The sequence below is a fragment of the Microcaecilia unicolor genome, chromosome 1, assembly GCF_901765095.1.
Source record: "Microcaecilia unicolor chromosome 1, aMicUni1.1, whole genome shotgun sequence".
NCBI classification, from domain to species: domain Eukaryota; kingdom Metazoa; phylum Chordata; class Amphibia; order Gymnophiona; family Siphonopidae; genus Microcaecilia; species Microcaecilia unicolor.
Window position 1 is genome coordinate 197,136,045 of NC_044031.1, and position 20,218 is coordinate 197,156,262.

Genomic DNA, 20,218 nt, shown 5'->3' on the forward strand with positions numbered 1-20,218 from the left:
CATGCACTGTATTTTGGGATTCGGGGAGGTGGGGGTGGAGACTGAGGTAGTTTGGATGGAGCAGTGCTGAGTTGCAAATTTATGAGGGGTTGACTCGAGGTGCCTGTTTTGCTTTTTTAAAATAGGTGCATAATAAGTGCTCTTTTGGACTTCTTACTTAGATGTCCTGTTACAAATTCAGGCCCAATGAGGGCAATGTCTAGAAGTTATTTATCCAGGTAAATGGTTTGAAAATTATCCACTTTCCCTGGAGGTAAAATTATGATAATGGTTCCTTTGAGTTTCAGTGTCTGTCAGGATATGTTGTTTTGCTTTGACTGTGCCTGCACTTCCTTACCTCAAGAAGCTGCTGCTTGGGCAGTCACCTACCCCCTCATTCACATTCTATAACCTTGTGTCTACATGTGATGTTGCAGAATGCTAGTACTTTTGTGTATAAGTGGTCTTCTGTATCTTTAGTGTGCAATTCAGTGCGTAACAGTAAGGGGAGGCACATGGGCAGGGCATAGGCAAGCCCATTTACACGTGTAGTACTGTAAGTTATGCTTTAAAGTGCCACGTTTAAGCTTGCACATTTACTACTGTGATTGATATGATGTAAGTGGGCACCTAAATGTGGATGTGTAAATGCCAACTTGATCTAGTATTCTATAACAGAATCTGGCTATCCAGATGCTGCTATAGAATTAGCGCTGAGTGCCCTGCATCTAGATACTAAATTTGTGGCATCCAGTTATAGAATTGCCCAACATCCTGTCTTCTACAATGGCAATGCTAGTTACTAGACATTCCAAAACGTAGATATATTTTCTTCCGTTCCTTAGGTCTACTTTGCTATATCTTATGGACTTCACATCTAAAAATTTGTCCAAACTCCAGCTATTTGTTATTTAAAGTAGTTCATCATTTCTCAGAGTTCATAGCGGGTTACAACTAAAGACACGTAATCTTAAATATAAAACAAAGTACAATAAAGTAAACATACATAAAGCAAATGCAAATAGAATCAAATCATCAACTAACTCAAACTGTGGGAACCATCAACTAACTCTGTGAGAAATAATACCTGAAATTAAAACAGAATTCTGTAACTTAACAGATGGTCTACTCGTTCAGAACAATAGTGAATTCCTGCAGGAAAATATAGACTTTAAATTGTTTACAGAATGCAAAAAAAAAAAATTTGCAATCAAACTATAAACCAGTGGGAAAGGATTCCATAAAACCAGACCTGTAACTGAGAAAACCTGGGAACAATTTTTCATCAAACAAATTTGGTGAAAATTGGGTACATCCAATAAGTAATGGCCCTCAGATCTTAATGACAATATAACCACAGTAAGGTTGCAATAAATAGTGACAGACAGAAAATTTTTGCACTTTTCCGCACTTACCGTCGATTCTGTTACGCAAGAGATCCACAGATTTTCCAGTAAGTTTTGCTACTTGGACATATGCCCAAACTACTTACTTAAAAGCGCAACTACTTGCTTCGTCACTGATCTAACGCAGCATTTAGACTTCATGCTAGGAAATGGATTCTTCCCTGGGACCCATGGAAACATATTACTCACCCCAATTCCAAAAGATGCCAAAAAAGATAGTACTGATCTAACTATCGCCCAATTGCATCAATCCCACTGGGTCATTCCATGCCAAGTGGTCTAAACCTTCCCACCATCATGTCTCCAATTTTGTTCAAATTTTATTTGTTGTGCGAGTCAAGTGTTAAACGAAGTTTCCCAAAATTTGAGGTCTCTAACTGCAATAGTTGCAGATCTAGACCCCCTTTTCTGAAAGGTTGTCAGTCCATGAGCGCGCGACATTTACCAAAATGCCATTTTTGAGGTCTAATAAAATCCAAACACATAAGTGGCTAAAAAAATTCAAATCCTGTACAGTTTTTGATGCTAATTCCGATGAAATACATTTTAACATTATGGATGCAAAATCCAGTCAAACAAGTTGACTCAAAAGTGTGCATCAAAATTGGTCGCGACTCATTGGAAAACATATTTGGACCAATATTCAGACCACAACAACTTCCATGCAAACAAAGATACGGACTTGAAATTTTGAACAAGCATTATGCTTGTTCTGGACATAATACTGCCAGATTTGCAACTAACCAGCATCTATAACCGCCCTGCAGAATCTCTTCAAAGTTGGCACTGTCAGTGCAAATGGTAAAATGTACCAAAGTTCAAAGCCAATTATTAAAAAAGAGTCTGCCTGAATCAGCTTGTGAACAGTATTATCTGAAAGAGAAAATTGTACTCTACAACACTATGTTTTTGTTTTGCAGTGCCACCATTAAGTAGCCATTTACTCAGGTCAAAGTATGTTATATTTTGTGTGTGCGATGTATTGCGTTGGTCCATGATGGCTGAGCCATTACTGGTTATCACATTGAAACCAGCAACCCCATCGCCATAGGGGCCACGCCCGATAGCCATGCAGTAACAGCCACGGGTGGGTATCTTTACTGTAGGATCCCAAGCCTGATTGTGGGTTTCTTTACTGCAGGTTCCCAAGCCTGCCTTCTTCAGTTAATTCACTGCAGGTTCCCAAGCCTGCCTTCTTCAGTTAACTTCGTCATTCTGAAAGCATCATTGATGTGCAAGAGAACGGTTTCAGGGAAACTATATTGCCGACCAGATGATGTCACTGATGGAGCTGGAATAACAGCAATGATAAGTTGTTCTGGGATCCAGCAAGTATCGCGTCTTACCGGCCAATAAAATGAAGTAGCGGGACCATGAGGATGCATAAAGCTTATGAAAGCATTTTTCTGTTCAACTGACGTTTCACAAGCGTTTCCAATCCACCATAACAGCGCACAAACGATTGGACAATCAGCGAATAAAATACAAATGAATAAATAATTATATCAATACTTTTAAGCGACTTTTAAGACTCAGTTTCCTAGAAATGAAGAAAAATTAGCGCATCAAGCGTCCTAAATATAACATACTTTGACCTGAGTAAATGGCTACTTAATGGTGGCATTGCAAAACAAAAACATATCAGTGTTGTAGAGCACAATTTTAATCTAAGAGGAAATAGGCTTAGGAGAAATCTAAGAAAGTATTTGTTAATGGAAAGGGTGATGGAAGCATGGAATGGCCTCCCGGTGGAGGTCATCGAGACAAGGACTGTGTCGGAATTTAAGAAAGCATGGGACAGGCACATGGGATCCCATAGGAAAAGGAAGAGTTAGCGGTTGTGGAGGATGGGCAGACTGAATGGGCCATTTGACTTTTTATCTGCCGTCATGTTTCTATGTATACATTTGAATATAAACAGAGATATTTCCCCCTTTTATGAGGAGAAAACTTAAGTTGAATATAAGCGGGTGGCGTTACATTCAAGTGTACAGTAACCCCCCACCACCACCATCCCCAACGATGCACATTTCTTCCTCCACACACCCCCAACCAAAGGAGGAAGGAGCTGCATGTTAAAGCTGGTAACCACCGGGTGGAAGGGGGGGGGCAGGGAAAGAACAATGCCGGTAACAGTGGGGAGACTCTAATATAAACAGAGATCCCCATTTTTGGGCCTTTTTTTTTGTGCCCAAAAATCCCAATATATACTGTACATTGATTTACTTCATTGTCACTCTGGCCTTGTTATTAAGGAATTGCACCTTTCGAACTGCCTTCTTTTCTCATCTCTCCTGAAAACAGGCACACACCTAACATGCAGACACACACAAGCATGTAGATGTCCCCTCTCCCCCAACACACACACACACACACACTTACATGCAAAGGAGTTGGAAAGAACATGCTTGCCCAACTTGTATGTTTTTGTGTCCTGCCGTAAAGTTTAAAATTTGCTTTGTCTACCTGTATATTTGTCCTAGGTATCCTTTAAAGTAAATGTTTTAGAGATATATCTCTGGGTACTGTTTTTGTATTCCCTTTATCCTTTTGTTTTTTTTCTTTTCCTGTGAATTTTTAGTTTAAATGGATGTTTTTTTATTTATTTATTTATTTATTTTTTCATGAGCAAATGTTTTTTGTTTTTATAAGTATGTTTTACAGAAGTTTATCTCTGTCTCTGGTTTAGATGAGCCTACCATGTTTTTTTGCCCCTAATGCAGCCATCTATGGCCAAAAAATGTTGGGCCAGTGAAACTGTTAAAAGTTGTACTGGACTTGTGTGAATTGTACCACTGCTTAATTTTGAAATAAAGGCATTTTAATTCTTATCCAGTTTTGTGGTTATCTGCTGCTCTTTTTATATGTCATATTGGCATTTGTAGGTGGTCTTTCTCTTGATTTCTGGGGATGTAGCCTGTGTCATGCTGTGTTTGTAATGTTTAGGAAGACCTCCGGCAAGATGGCCGAAGTTGTGAAGATTACAGATGCATTGAAGTGGAAACAGATGTGGTGTCGAACACAAGCGGCTCTGCGAGAGTGAAGCTAGTGAGTACGAAAATACAGGGAGTGGCGTACTGTGCTATAATCATATGTGTGAGAGCTTAAAACCTGAGGCAGCTAAAGAGTGGCTTGACCAAGGTGAAGAAATGTCAGTGGGAAAACAGGATTTGAACCCAGCCCATTACTGTAACCACTGGGCTACTGCATCCCACCAGGGCCAGTGCTTGGGTGTCTGGCACCCTCCTGCAAACTATCAGTTGGCATCCCCCCCCACCCCCCCCCTCCGGGTCGAGCTTCTGCTTTCTCTCTTCTCCCTCCCCCCTTCTATCCTGCACCCTTTTTCCTTAGAAGGTAAAGAACAAAAGTTTATTTTTTTAATTTATTTGAAAGCTTCCCATATGTAGACATAAAATTGAATATCACTAAAACTGCTTAAAAAATGATTGTAGCTGGTGGAAACAGCACTAATAAAGGCTATATTTTGTGCTCCTTGTTCTACACTGTTCTATAAATACAGTAATATATGGCCAAATTTCTGATGGGTTCATCTTAACTGTTGTTGTAATCTGCCTTGGGAAGCCTGGTGTTATAAAGATTGGAAGTAAAATTAAACTCTTCTTTTACTGGGGCACATGGAATCACATCTTCATCTCATCTCTTTTGTACAATGGACTATTCTGTTTTGAGCATGTTTTAGGGATAAGTGGTTTTCATAAGTCAAAATAATAAAAAATATTTCCATTACGTTCTATCCCACTATTCCAGGACAAGTGGTAGTTATGTCCATCGACCAGCAGGTGGAGATAGAAAATCAGTTCCGCCCAGTTCCTCAGTATCTTCTATCTCCAGCAGGTAGATGGACATACTTCGTTTCTCTCTGTGTTCCAGTTGACTTCTCCTGGTCGGGTTGGTGACTGGTTCCCAGTTGAGTCACACCTGAGGAAATTTAGACATACCTGGTGGTGCTGGGTCCCTGTCTTGCTCCCGCCTGGAGGCTTTTCTTCCCTTTATTTTCCTCCTGAGCCTCTTGTGGCAGTGTCTGTGCAGCAACCAACAAAAAAAAAAAAAGGAGAGAAAGCCACATTTCTTCTGGCCGTATCAGAACGGCTCCAGTCTGGTGGTGTCGGTTCTGGCTGGGGAGGTGAGGAGGTTGGAGAGTTCAAGGGGGTGCACACCCTGTTTCAGGATCCAGGTGGTGAGTTGGGGATCTGTTAGCGGGCCGTGGTAACGGTCGCGCGGTTCCCGTGGCGCACCTTTTTTTCTATTAAACACTAGCGTCAAAAGTATAAATAAAAAATAAGAGGGAGCAAGTTAGTGGGCTTGCAGTGCACTCTTGTGAGTCGGGCCTCTGACCGAGTGTTTTTTGGCGCGGCGGCATGTCGGTCCTCGCTGAGGTGGTGAAGCGCTGCTCCTCCTGTGGGGTTAGATGCTCCTCCTTGAGCCGCTGCACGGTGTGCAGACCGGTGTCCCCGAGTGGAGGAGGAGATCCTGGTGGCATTTCTTTGGGGATAACGGGCCTGGATCAGCGCTCTGGGTCCCCAGGGGGATCTCTTGATGACTCCTGTCTGGCGAAGGTGAGAACTTCGGCCCTTTTGCCCTCCACTGTCAGGGAACGTGCTCTGCCGGTGGCAGAGAAAGGGGCAGTCAAAGCAGGGGGCTTACCTGATCAGGGTATGCCTTTTCCCCTGAATTTGTCTTGTTAATGCAGCAGGCATTTTTATTGAAGCAGGGGGGGGAGGGCGCTGCTTTGCCTACTCCGGGGGTCCCAGGGGGTGCGGAGTCAGACTCAGCCCCTCCTCATCCCAAGAGACTTCGGCCTATCCTGTTGGACGACCCTTTGGAGGGTTGTTCACCCGTTTCTCCGGGGTCAGGCGCGGAATCCGCTTCTTCGGGGGGCCCTTCGTCTGAGTTAGAGGAGGGGGAGCTCCCCTCAAGAGACGGGGATGACCATCGGGTGCTCTGTCTTTTTCAAAAAGATGAATTGGGTGCGTTGATTTCGGAGTCCTTATGGGCTCTCTCCATATCTGAACCTGGGGGAGGGTATTCTTCAGGTTCCCAGCAGTCTGGTCCCATGCGGGTGCTTAGGGGTCCCTCTAAGGCATTTCTGATGCATCCAGATATTCAGGATTTAATCTCTGGAGAGTGGAATACCCCCGAGGTGGGTCTGCGAGTGGGGAGAGCCATGGCCCGTCTCTACCCTTTGGTTCCGGAGGAAAGGGAGAAAGAAGTTGGGCTTTTCTAAGGTGGATTCTTTGGTGACAGCGGTCACCAAGAAGACGACCTTGCCTTTGGAAGGTGGGGTGGCCTTAAAGGACCTTCAGGAGGCGTATGTGTTAGGCGGTGAGAGTCTGCTAGGTACGGATGGGGAGAGGGATCTTGGGGTGATAGTATCTGAGGATCTGAAGGCGATGAAACAGTGTGACAAGGCGGTGGCCGTAGCTAGAACTGGGTGTGCACTGAGAACTGGATTGAGTACCACTTCTCTGTAGTTTACCTAGCTCACGTAAGAACATAACATAAGAGTAGCCATACTGGGTTAGACCAATGGTCCATCTAGCTCAGTATCCTGTTTTCAAACAGTGGCCAAGCCAGGTCACAAATACCTGGCAGAAACCCAATTAGAAGCAACATTCCATACTACTAATCCTGGGGCAAGCAGTTGCTTCCTCATGTCTCTCAATAGCAAACTATGGACTTTTCCTCCAGGAACTTATCCAAACCTTTTTAAAACCCAGATGCACTAACTGCTGTTACCACATCCTCCGGCAAAGAGTGCCAGAGCTTAACTGTTTGTTGATTGAAAAAATATTTCTTCCTATTTGTTTTAAAAGTATTTCCGTGTAACTTCCTTGAGTGTACCCTAGTCTTTGTACTTTTGGAACGAGTAAAACATCAGTTTACTTCTACTCATTTTACTTTAACTTGTCCAACTGTCAACGTCCCAACCGCTGATTTCTCCTAAATTATCTAGTGCAACAGAATTACAAAGATGTCAAGGGTGGCCAATCCCAAAGCTGGAGATTCTCCATCGCTATGCTGGAGATTGAAGGCCAATGAGTGAGGGTTTTTCTCACGGGCCCCAGCCATGTGTAAAACCAGTTCTGGCAGATGTACATTCCAAAAATTAACATATTCTAATCAATAAATAGAAAATAGCATTCCTTTTTCTATCTTTGGTCATTGTTGGTCCCAGTTTCTGATTTTTGCTTTCCTCTATCTTGTCTTGCCAAGGTCCCTTAGTCCATTTGGCATTTCTTCTTGTCCATCTTTCACCTTCCTTCTGTGTACCTATCTGCCCTGTCCAGCATCTCCCCTTCCCCTATCCTCCTTCTATGCTGAGCATCTCCTTTCTCTGTGTCCTTATTCTTGCCTATCCAGGAACCTTCCTTCCCATGTCCACACCCTACCTTTTGGATCAGCATCTCTCCATCGCTCTTCCTTTCTGTTCCCTTCCTTCAGTACAAGGTTTCCAAGCACAATTCTAAGAAAGCAAGAAATCTTGCTATATTACTACAGTCCATTTTCCTACTCCCAAACAAAAACACCACAAAAAATATTACCTATTTCCTACTTCTTTCTTGAGTGCGCATATGTTGTTTTGAGTACCCTTTAGTGCAGAGCTGCTTGTATAACCAACGTGTTATTCTTTATTCACTGCATCTGTTCTAGCCTCTCACCCAGTTCCTTCTCTCTTTGGCAGCTCAACATTTGCTCCTGGGTCTTGCTTGTGTCATGTCTCTTTCCACCCCGAGCCACTGCTACTGCTGTTACTACTTCACTTCACTGCAGCTCTTCCTGGATCCTGCTGCCACTTCACTTTACAGCCCAGGTTGCTGCTCCCACTTCTTGGTGGTGGATATTGTGGTTTAAATACTGGGTCAGCCAGGTGCCTGGGATTTTTCCATCCCTGACCCCTTTCAAATTATAAATTATGCTACTGAAAACAGATTATAACGTACTGTTATAAAGCTCATGCTTAATGAGTAGGAATATTTAAAAGTATTGAACAAAAAAGTGGAGAAACTTTAGAAATATGAGCAACAGGTTATGAGGACGAGAGGTAGTATTTTGAGAAACTGGCATCTTCATAGAATACTGAACTGGCTGTATTGTTCATAGGAGCAGATAAAGGAGTTTGAACAGAACCAGGCTCTTCAAAAAACAGACCGGAGACATCCAATATTTGAACATAGTAACATAGTAAATGACGACACCTGTACAGTCTGCCCAACAAGATAAACTCATTTACATGGTATATGATACTTTAAATGTATACCCGAGTTTGATTTGTCCTTGCCTTTCTCAGGGCACAGACCATAGAAGTCTACCCAGCACTGTTCTTGTACTAAGTTCTGAAGCGAACGTCGAAGCCCCTTAAAATTTACACTCCAGCCAATCCCTATCTATTCAGTCACGATCAGGTCATAGACCGTAGAAGTCTGCCTAGCTCCCATTTTGTTTCCCTATTACCAGCGTTGCCACCCAATCTCCGCTAAGATTATGCGGAACCATTCCTTCTAAACAGGATTCCTTTGTGTTTATCCCACACACGTTTGAATTCCATTACCGTTTTCATCTCCACCAAAGTACACTTTATTAAAAGAAGAGTCAACAAGGTACCCTGTTTCAGCACTGGGAGTGCCTTTGTCAGGAGTCTGGATACTTTGTCTTGAAAAATTAATGGACAGAGCATACAGGATAGAATCTCTTGTTTTTTTCACAGCGAACTAGCGGCACACAGCAGCCATATCTTCTATAATACAACAAAGGTCTTTCTCAAAACCAATACGTTACTTACAAGAGATTCTAGCCTGTAAGCTTTGTCCATTAACTTTTCAAGACAAAGTATCTAAACTCCTTTTAATAAAGTGTACTCCAAATATTGGCCGTCTACGTTCTGTTTTCTGAAGAGCCTGGTTCTGTTCCCACTCCTTTATCTGCTCCTGGGATTATCGTGGAACACCGTCGTTCTTTTCCACCTTGGTGTATTGTTCATAGTTCAGAATTGGGTAGCTGGAAACCACAATAATTCTTCCTCCTAGCCAGCACACAGTACAACCTTGTGCAAGTTGCATTAACTTCTTTGCTTATGGTTACAGACTCTTTGGTTCAGGGACATTGTAAACCTGTACTTTTTCTGATGCTGTGCCTTGGTCCTCCAAATATATCAAACAGCATTGTACTATTGCAGTCCATTTTCCTAGATTATGCACAGCTCCCTCCTTTGAGTACGAGTCCTGTGCCCTTACTGTTCAGTTTTCTGCTTTCTGTGCAGGGCCACACAGACATTCTGGTGGGAATCAAAGCTGAGATGGGCACACCGAAATTGGAAAGACCACATGAAGGCTGCGTGGAGTTCTTTGTAGACTGGTTAGTATAGTGACAGAAGAAAATGAGTTGAAAACCGCACACTTGTGTGACACAATGACACGTTCCCTTCCATTCATGCATGTCTACATGGGGGACCTGGTGAGAAAAGTTAGTAAAGTGTTTCTTAATAAGATGGTAGAGGCCGGATGGATGGGAAGGGGTTTTATAGGGTGTGTGTGGCGATTGCTGGTATGTGAGAGGTGATATGGCATGGTGTGTATATTTGTGTCTGTGTGCAGAGTACAGTTGTGTATCAATGGAGATCTCTTGGGAGTTGTGTGTGTCAGACAGTGTATGTTTTTTGTGACCGTAGGTGTACAGGTTTGCTCTCCTGTGCACTCAGTTTATCAACATCCCTAGCTCCTTTTGCTCCCCTCCCCTTGTTAACTTGTTCTGCCACCGTGTTGGCTCCTTTCCTCTTCTGCCTGCAGAGTTTGGATTCCTGTCAGCAGGCTGCACACTTAGCCCTTGCGCCTCTTCTTCTGTAACAGTGTGTCTTTCTACACCCAGCCAGACCATTAAAGTCCTCAATGAGTATCTCCATGGTAAAATACCATTAACAAAAGAAATCCAAAAGATCAGATACATACAAACAAACCTTAAGAGTAGTAACTGCCTTTTGGATCTTCCTCCAGAGGAGCTCTGCTAAACTTATTACTACATGTGTTTCAGAAAATAGGTGAAAGCCAGTAATGTTTGATGCAACAAAATAACAACCTAACAACCCTCTTCCCTTCCTGGCATTACCTGAATGCTTAAGTTACGCTGCTAAAATTGGGGGGGGGGGGTCATTGTTTAGTCAGGTTGAGACCTTTCATTGTCTGCGTGTGCAAGTCAGAATTTTTGTTGTACTACTACACCTCCTTATGTATATTTCTAAATTTCAGCCCTGGGAGCTGCCTGGTGCAGTTTATTTTATTAATACTTGCTATAGTGCTTTAGCCAACGAGCAGTTCAAAGTGGTGTACAATACTCATAAAACAGTAGTCAAAGTAAAGAAAGGAACTACAATGGTCGATAGGGAAAGAACAAGAGAAACCTCGCACACCTGACAACATTAATTGATATTACAACAACAGAAGGGAGGGAAGAGAGAAAAGGAAGTAACAAGAGGAAGAGGGCTACTTCAAACTGAGGGGCAAAAATATCCATAAATCCAGGACTGGTCTAAAAGAACTAGTGAACTTGGCAGCTCTGAACCCTTTGGAATATTATCATGCCTAGTGTTTATCTAGGTTGTTGTAAGTATGTGAATGTTCATTCCATTTATTTATTTTATATATAATATGTCTTCAGAAATGTTATAGAACAGTTTGCAATAAATTAAAAAATGACAAAGGTAGAGCAGTAGTCATTAACCCCAAACAACCCCATAACTTGAATAAAAGCATTATTAACAAACACAAAAAATGTGCACATACAGCCATATTAGTGCCTCCCTTCACCTCCTCTTAAGCTTTGCCTTAACACTATTTACGAAATTTTAAGATATCGGGCAACTCCTTAAGGAATTTATTCCATAAAACCAAACCCTCATGTGAAAAAGCATGTCTCCATGTATTGCTTAATATTACATTCGCTGGAGATTGCAACATGTTCTTTTCGGATGGCTGTGGGGGCCCTAACCCGCTTATACTATTGAATAGAAACTATTAAGGCTCCAAAGACCAATCCATGAAGACTTTTGAAAACCAACACACAAATTTTAGAATCTGGTTTCTGCTCCATAGGCAACCAGTGAAGGTCTCGCAACACAAGAATAATATATTCCCATAAATGTATACCCTAGCAGCCATATTTTGAATCGATTGCAGTTTATTCAATTGATACATAGACAGTTCTGCATAGGAATTACAATAATTAAAATGACCAACTCCATTTGATTGAAGTAACGCAGATATTCTACAAATGGTACCAACATTTTTTGACTACAGCAGCAACCTGTTTCTCCATCGTTAAAGAAACATCTAAAATAACACCCAGCACCTTCAGCTCTTCAGAGGGGTTAAAACCATAACTGGTAACCACTGGACAGATGGTCAAGAGCCTAGGCTTATGAAGCCATAATAATGTTTTCATTGATTTATATAAACTCAACCAACTCTCCACCTGTGTTTAAATGACAGCTAAGGGAACACTTATTATGCTTGGCACAGTATATTTCTAACCAACTGTTTAGCTATAGGGATTATTTTCAAAACCAGAGTCAGTTTTAACACATGGCTACTTAAGACTCCAGAACATATGGAAAACCTTTTTTTTATTGACAATAAATGTCAATCATCCATACATAACAACATACAATACAATTTTACCTCACTCAGACATTCGCATGCTCCAGCCATCCATCAATATTCGTAATAATAGTGCACAGCTATATACAACTCTCACAAGATGTTACAGCTCATTATCAATAAATACAATATAAATATGACAATTTAGAACTTGTCAGTTTGATCAAAAAGTTCACCATTGACGCTGGTTCTATAAACTGGAACCTGCGTATGTTCTATGTCAATTGTCCTGTATTTAACTAGAACAAACTTAATACAATGTTGCACCATATACGCGTACTATAAGGATATTCTTCAGGCCACAATAGTGTTCCCAATCGATGACAAATGTCACTGAGAATATCCAAACCCCAAAATTGGGTTGGCTGGGGACATGCATCCGTGCTTGGAAACTTCAAATCGCCGGTTCCCCGATGCTGATCGGCATTTCGTCTCCTTCCTCAGGAGGAACCAAAGCTGTAACAATATGATTACATATCACCCACTACATACTCATGTTAAATTTAAACTAATTTTATAAATCAACATTTTAAAGTGTACTTACTAATAATTCTATATCAGGCTGCATGCCTACGTGGTGATCGGCCAGGCTTCCGCCCAAGAATCGCACCACCGGAAACTGTTGTACGTCAGCCCCATGTTCGCATGAGTTAAATACCCAGGGGCCCTTTGCGTAAAAGCACGCACCAATAGTTACGTCACACCCACTCAACCTCCAAATTGAGGCCGTGCGGTGTTACTGTGCCCCATGTGTAAATGTATCGCTGCTCAAGTAGAAGTAAACGAGCACTGATGTCCCCACTTCTGTTGGTAGGTAAAATCTGGGACAACACAACACATTGGAGCTGATCAATAGTGTGGTTGTATCGCTGCCAATGGGACACCAGCGGATTCTCCCTTTTACCTAATCGTAAATTGCTAACATGCTCTGCCAGCCGATTCTTTAACTGTCTCTTTGTGTGGCCTATGTAATATAGTGCACATGGGCACCAAATACAATAAACAACACACTCACTAATGCATGTAGTGTTCTGTCTTAAAGAGAATTGTCTGTCACTATGTGGGATGTCAATCGCGCTAGTGTCCACAGAATAGCGGCAATACGCACATTTACCGCATGGGGAATGTCTACCCATACTATTATGTTGTTTAGGACGTTTGAGCAGCTCCCCTATGTTGGCCTGCCGAGCATACGCCACCTTCGGTCGTTCCCTGAACTCTGAATGAACAGACAGAACGTGCCAGTATCTATGGATGATTGAAGAGATGCCCACTGCTCTAAGTGAGAAGGGAATAACGCATGCCACTGTGTTACTAGAGGAGACCTGACCTGAATGGAACAACCAAGGACGATAGGCATATAACGCCCTCTTATATGCGCTCCGTATAATCTGCTTCGGATATCCACGCTCTACAAATCTATCCCTCATCTCCCGAGCCTTGAATTCAATAACTGAAGAACATAAGCAACGTAACCTTAGAAATTGGCCTACAGGGACACCCCTCTTCAGAGCCTTATGGTGAAAGCTCTGATAATGGAGAAGGGTGTTCCTGTCTGTCGACTTACGATAAATAGTAGTGTCAAACCCGCCATCTGATGTTCTAATTATCTTAATATCCAAGAAATCAAGCTCATGAATATCCACTCTAGAAGTGAATTTAATATTAACATCAACATCATTGAGGGATTCTATAAAGGCATTAAGAGCACTAAGGGGGCCTCGCCAAAACAAAATAACATCGTCAATGTACCTTTTCCACATAACAACGTGGCGGTACCAGCTCGAAGTATATACATGAACATTTTCATATTGGGTCATATATAAACAGGCCAGGGAAGGTGCGACAGTAGCACCCATTGCAACTCCCCGGGTCTGTACATAGAACTGATCACTAAATTGAAAATAATTGTGACCAATCACCAAAGTTAATAGTGTTTTCAACACTTCAATTTTAGGCAGAGGCACTTGTAGGTCAATCAAATGATCACATGCTAACTTTATGGCTTATGCCTGCGGAATATTGGTGTATAAGGCAACAACGTCCAACCCCACCATATAGAAATCTTCACCACAACAAGGTTCCAGCTGTTCCAATATTTGGATAAAATGCATGGAGTCTCGAACGTAAGACTTAGCTCTTTTGACTACAGGATTGAGCAGCTTGTCGATATATTTAGATATGGGTTCTAATATCGATTCTCGTGTCGAGACTATTGGGTGACCCGGCGGATCCACAAGGGACTTATGGACCTTAGGGACAAAATATATATATGGTACCTTTGGACTCGGGTGACACAAATATTTCTGATCAGTCCTGGTAAGAATCCCATCCAGCACTGCCTCGTCAACACACTTCACTATTTGATCCTGCAACCATTTAGTGGGATCATGATCAATGGGAGTGTAATATTGTATCTGATTCAGTTGATTCATCCCTTCACGTATATTTCTGCCTGAAGAGGACTGCCTTGATTGTTACTGATAAGGTCTCAGAAATTGAAACCATTTGATAGTTCCTTTTTTGGAATCATGGTAATTGCTGCTTTGTCTGTCTAGCTTGTAGTATCTGTATAATTATTGATGTGGTATGTTTATTTGTGTTTTTATACATTTTGTTGTGCTCTGCCCTGAATAAGGACAGATTAGAAATAATTCTAATTCCACCTCTCTTAAACCCTACTCCTACTTTATAACCTCCTCCTTATCCTCAGAAAATGTACAAAAATATGAGTACATATAATACAAAAAAAAACCCTTCATCTCTGTTAACTTTGTTAAAGTTTGACCATACTATTCAATAATACTGGGAATAAACTAGCTCTCTGAGGAGCAGCATATTGCATAAGTACATAAGTATTGCCATATTGGGAAAGACCAAAGGTCCATCAAGCCCAGCATTCTGTTTCCAACAGTGGCCAATCCAGGTCACAAATAACTGGCAAGATCCCAAAAAAGTACAAAATATTGTAAACTTCTTATCCCAGAAATAGTGGATTTTCCCCAAGTCCATTTAATAATGGTCTATGGACTTTTTCTTTAGGAAGCTGTCCAAACCTTTTTTAAACTCTGCTAAGCTAACTGCCTTTACCACATTCTCTGGCAACGAATTCCAGAGTTTAATTACACGTTGAGTGAAGAAAACTTTTCTCCGATTCGTTTTAAATTTACTACATTGTAGCTTCATCGCATGCCACCTAGTCCTAGTATTTTTGGAAAGCGTAAACAGACGCTTCACATCTACCCGTTCCACTCCACTCATTATTTTATAGACCTCTATCATATCTCCTCTCAGCCGCCTTTTCTCCAAGCTGAAGAGCCCCAGCCGCTTTAGCCTTTCCTCATTGTGTCCTTCCCATCAAGAAAGTCAAAACTATTTTAGGGAGTCTGCACTGCACCTATCGACTCCACTCGCTTCACTAGAATTTTATGAATCACCATATTGAATGCAGCTTGAAGATCTAGCACAATGATCCCTCCTTCTTTTCCTTGATCCAACCTTATACACATCCTGACCACTAATTCTACTGAAGTAGTCTCTGTTCCATAACCTGCATGAAAACTCGCCTGTCTGGCTGCTAATCCGTTCTCCAGTTCCAAGTGATTAACCAGACCCTAAGTCACTACCTGTCCAACTGATTTGCCCACAAACGGAAGCTGACTAATTGATCTAAAATTATCCACCATAGGTAGTACTGGAGCAAAATATTCAGATGGGTGGCATTTGCAAGCAATTGGGTTTTTGTTTTTTTGGCCCTTCTCTGGTTTGACGTCTTTTAAAATTTACTTTGCAACTGAAGACCCATATGGTAGCAGCTTCCAGAATTAAATTATGTCTCATTTTTTGTTTTTCTGTGTATTTTGAAATTGGATTTTCAGAGACAATCCGTGAAAATATTTACATTTTGTTTCCCCCTCCCCCGAGGAAATTTGTCATGAGAAAGGAAACCATTTCCCTCAAGTAAACCTATGCCTAGCAAAATCCAGGTGGAAAATGGGTCAAACGTGTCTTATCAAACATTGCTTATTAAACACGTGGAGTGTTTTCAGTAGAATTCATGGATTGGTAACAGAAATTCTGTTTATAAAATACAGTCTATAAAAAGTAAACATGAACCTCTATCAATCTAAGAAGCAAGTTCATCAGATAAAATAGAGTACTGATGGAACGTGGAGGATCCTGCAGATGGCATGTGGTGTGCAAGTATGCACAGAGGCCTCTGGTGCTACTGAGGAGGAGGTGATATGCTGGGGCAGTAAAGCACAGAGCTGATTATCCTGAGAAAGTATGCACTTGTAACTAAGCCAGGATATGCCAGAGTAACAGAAGGTACAGTACCTTGTTTAAAAAAAAAAAAATCTTCTTACCCTTGTACTTGTTTCACATTCTACTGTCTAAAATATACAATTGAAAGTGCATTAAAGTAGGAATTTTTTTAATTGACCTGCACAATAGATTTAGTGTGAAAGTAGGAGGAACTATGAAAGTCTGCTTTGTCCTTGCCATTAATCTTAGAAAAAGGAGAGAACTTACATATCTGGGTTCAGCAGACGAGAGGTCAGGTCATCTTTATGTTGTCAGAATTTTATACGTTTTTAAATTATCTTGAATCTTAAGTCCACTGATTATTTATTATTCTGCCTAGTGATGTTTGTGTTTTCTTTTATGGTGTTGAATCCTGAATGTGTGATCTCTGTCAATGTTATTCTGACAGGAGGAGCTGATCCACAGGGGCTAATTCTCCCGCTTTTATCCCCAAGCATGCTTTCTCAGGATAGCCACAATAAATATATGACCTGTATTAACACATACTGTCCTTATTACATGCACATATATCTCACACGAATAAGCTTCTTAGTCATCACTATTGGATTTTTTAAATGAAGTAGTAAAAATGGAAAATGTTGAAGCTGATTCCTATTTTTAAAATGTTTGCACTGTTTCTGAGGGCAGTGGAACATGCACACAGTAACATTCTCTTGTAATTTCATTGGATTGGGGCCTCATTTTTTCTGGGATACATTCATTTCGGTGGGATAAGGAGGCAGTCTAAAGCTCATGGTCAGAGGGCCTTTTCAAACCAAACTTGGGTTCCAGGATGAATTATGCATCAATGAATCCAAATTAGTTGATTCTGGCCTTTCTGATACCTCTGTCACACCTACCTGGTAGGCACTTTGACTAGGCCAGTTTAGCCCAAATCAAGGTTTAGATCATTTCTGAGATCTTTACAAGGTGAATCCCATTTGGAAAAACACTAGCCCCTGGTACTTGGCAGGGCAAGGAACTCAGGAGATAGAAGATTCTGTGAAACCATTTTCCATGAGTGACTTAAGTTCTGTGGCCTTAACTTGCAAGAGCTGTGCTCTTTCTTTCACAAAAGAATTCTATGTGATTTTCCATATTTTCCCTTCATAGTTCAGCGAATGCAGCCCCAGAATTTGAGGGCCGTGGGGGAGAGGAGCTGGGAACGGAGATAGCAAACACACTGTACAGAATGTTTAATAATGAGAGCAGTCTGGACCTCAAAGCGCTCTGCATCAGTCAAGCCGAGCACTGCTGGATTCTCTATGTTGATGTTTTGGTAAGTAAATGGCAAATTAATGCATCTGTATATCATTCTCTAGGAAACAGAGGGGCTTCTGTTTTGTAAACATTATTTAAATTTCCACTTGTGAAATCTTTTTTTTTTTTTTTTTTTTTTGAATGGATGCACACTTGTGTGTCCCTACACCAATGTGAAAAAATATACCCATGTACAGCTCCTCTTGGCCTTCCTGATTTCTTCTGAAAATTTGCTGTGCTTCAGATACAAAGCCAAAAATTTATTTGGTGGTATAACTGTATGTACATATTCATGAAATAAGCAGATCCAGAAAAGTTACCTGTGCCAGAATTATCATGTACCCTCTGAAATGTCCTGAAAATTATATGTACATATAAAACCAAAAAAGCTATTATATGGCTTTAAATTTCCCTAAATCTTCTGAAATGTTGGCTGAAGAGATGTTGGAAAAAATATCTATTTAAGGCCAAAATAATTTCAGGAGCATTCCCTATAAACATATACTGGTGCCTTCCGAAGAGGAAGAGGGTCAAGAACAAGACTGATGATGACACAAGAGGTCTTGCTGTGGATTATTTGAACCTCAGACTTTGGAAAGATTGTTGGCAGATCTGTAACAGTGCACAGGGGTAGGAGCTGAGGCACCAAGTTTAAAGTCGGTTCAGATATATAGTCAGATGTTCTTAATCTTTTTAGGGATGTAATTAGTTGAGTGAGGAAGGCTGTCAAGGTAGTTTTAAAGAAGTAAGATTTTTTTTTTTAAACATTTTATTTATCAATTCTGAATTACAAAACAGAGGCAAACATATCAGTTTTTAACATTTTTAACCTAATTCTTAATATTTTCTGTAGTATCCACTGACCTGCCCCCTCATCCCCACCAGTACAGTGCTGGCATTGGAGCAGATCTACCCTTCACAGAGCCCCTAGGCAACATTGAACATCAGTGTTTTCCACAAAATGTACAGAGTCTAACCAGCCTTCTGCAAACTTTCAGCTCTGTTCGAAGAGTTAATCCTTACTGGCTCAGTAATCAAATGCCACACACAAATAGCTTTGAAGTGAAGGAAATAGTGAAGCCAAAATAATTGGCATCATACACCCTCCTGTGCAGGGCCAGCTCAAGGGACTTTGTCACCCTGAACCAACCTATGCATCGGTGCCCCTCCCCCATTCAGCATCCCTCCCTACACTCCTCCTCCTCCTCCTTCCCACAATCCAATATCTCTCCCACACCCAATGATTAAGGGTACCAAAAACACACTTCCTTCTAGGCTCCCCATGGTTCAGCATCTCTTCCTTTCTCTCAACCCCCCCCCCCCCCCCCCAGTGTATTTTTAGCAGTCAGTAGCAGTGGTAGCGATTCACACATTCTGCCTGCAGCTGGCCCAGAGCCTTCCCTCTACTGCTTGCTGTCTCACTGGAAACAGGAAGTTGTGTCGGAGGGAGCAGGGTGCACATGGGGAAGACTCCTGGCCAGCCACAGGCAGCATGCATGAATCACTGCTGCTGCCATCAAACCTCTTGGGGTTTGAAGGTACATGGAGAGGAGGGTTTGAGACAGAGAGTGGATCCTGCAGCATGGGTGGAGGGGAGGAAGAGACCACGGGGGAGGGGGGGCCTAGAGAGAGCAGTGATTTTTGTGCCCTTTATCACTACTTCCTCATCTGGTCTATAGGTTGAGCCAGCCCTGCTCCTATGATTGTTAACATAGCTGTTGCTATTGCTAGCATGTATTGTTAGCACAGTTATTTAATACTTTAATCTTGGGGCATTCAAACTGAGCAGCAGTGGGCTGCATGATCAGAAGTCCATATGTTTGTGGGTCACATGAATATTTTAGCCAATTATAGTATGATTTATACATATCTGTGAATCTCTTCTGAAATAGTGACTTCAAACAGCTCTTCAGTGCTTCAGAATCATGTATGCTAGTTAATTAGTTGTAAATTTCATTTTGCTAAAACTTAAGTGGGTGGCATCCTGAGGTCAGGCAGGTCACATGTTGGATGCCCCTGTTTTAACCTCATGCTGTGTGTTGCTGTGCACTTTTTTAAGAGGTCAAATTTATTAGTAGAGCAAGATATTTCTTGAAGCCCCTAACCTGTCCCACCCAATTTGAGACTGCTTTCTAAGATTCAGTATTTCCTTAAAAAAAATAATAATCCAGTTTTCAGAGACCACCTCCACCAAAAGCTCAAAGCTGTTTAAAATATAAAATACAGTTACAAAATAAACAGAGCAGATAAAATTAAGAAAAATAATTAGAAAGCATCCATGTCTTAACATTTTTCTAAAACTCCAATACCCACTTTCCAACCTAAGTTGCAAAGGAAGAGAGTTCCACAATTCAGGAGCAACAGATACCAACATTTGTTTGCAATTAGACAGTTTCTTAAAAACTGAAGCGGGAAGAAACTGAATCTTATTAAAATGAGCAAATAAGTGGAACGAGATCTCGATTGAAGAAGTAGTTGTAAGCTCTTTGAGCAGGGACTGTCTTTCTTCTATGTTTGTGCAGCGCTGCGTATGCCTTGTAGCGCTATAGAAATGCTAAATAGTAGTAGTAGTAGTAGTAGTTAAAGATGCAAAATAATTTG

The 20,218-nt window shown here is 41.4% G+C and overlaps 1 protein-coding gene across 1 annotated transcript in view; it reads left to right on the plus strand.

Annotated features, from left to right (window-relative positions):
• Positions 1-20,218, plus strand: part of EXOSC7 (exosome component 7) — a 54,446-nt gene that overhangs the window by 1,043 nt on the left and 33,185 nt on the right. Inside the window, exons 2-4 of the mRNA XM_030203573.1 lie at positions 4,332-4,433; positions 9,664-9,758; positions 17,471-17,636. Coding sequence (XP_030059433.1) covers positions 4,332-4,433; positions 9,664-9,758; positions 17,471-17,636 — 363 coding nt within the window. The remainder of the gene's footprint in view (positions 1-4,331; positions 4,434-9,663; positions 9,759-17,470; positions 17,637-20,218) is intronic.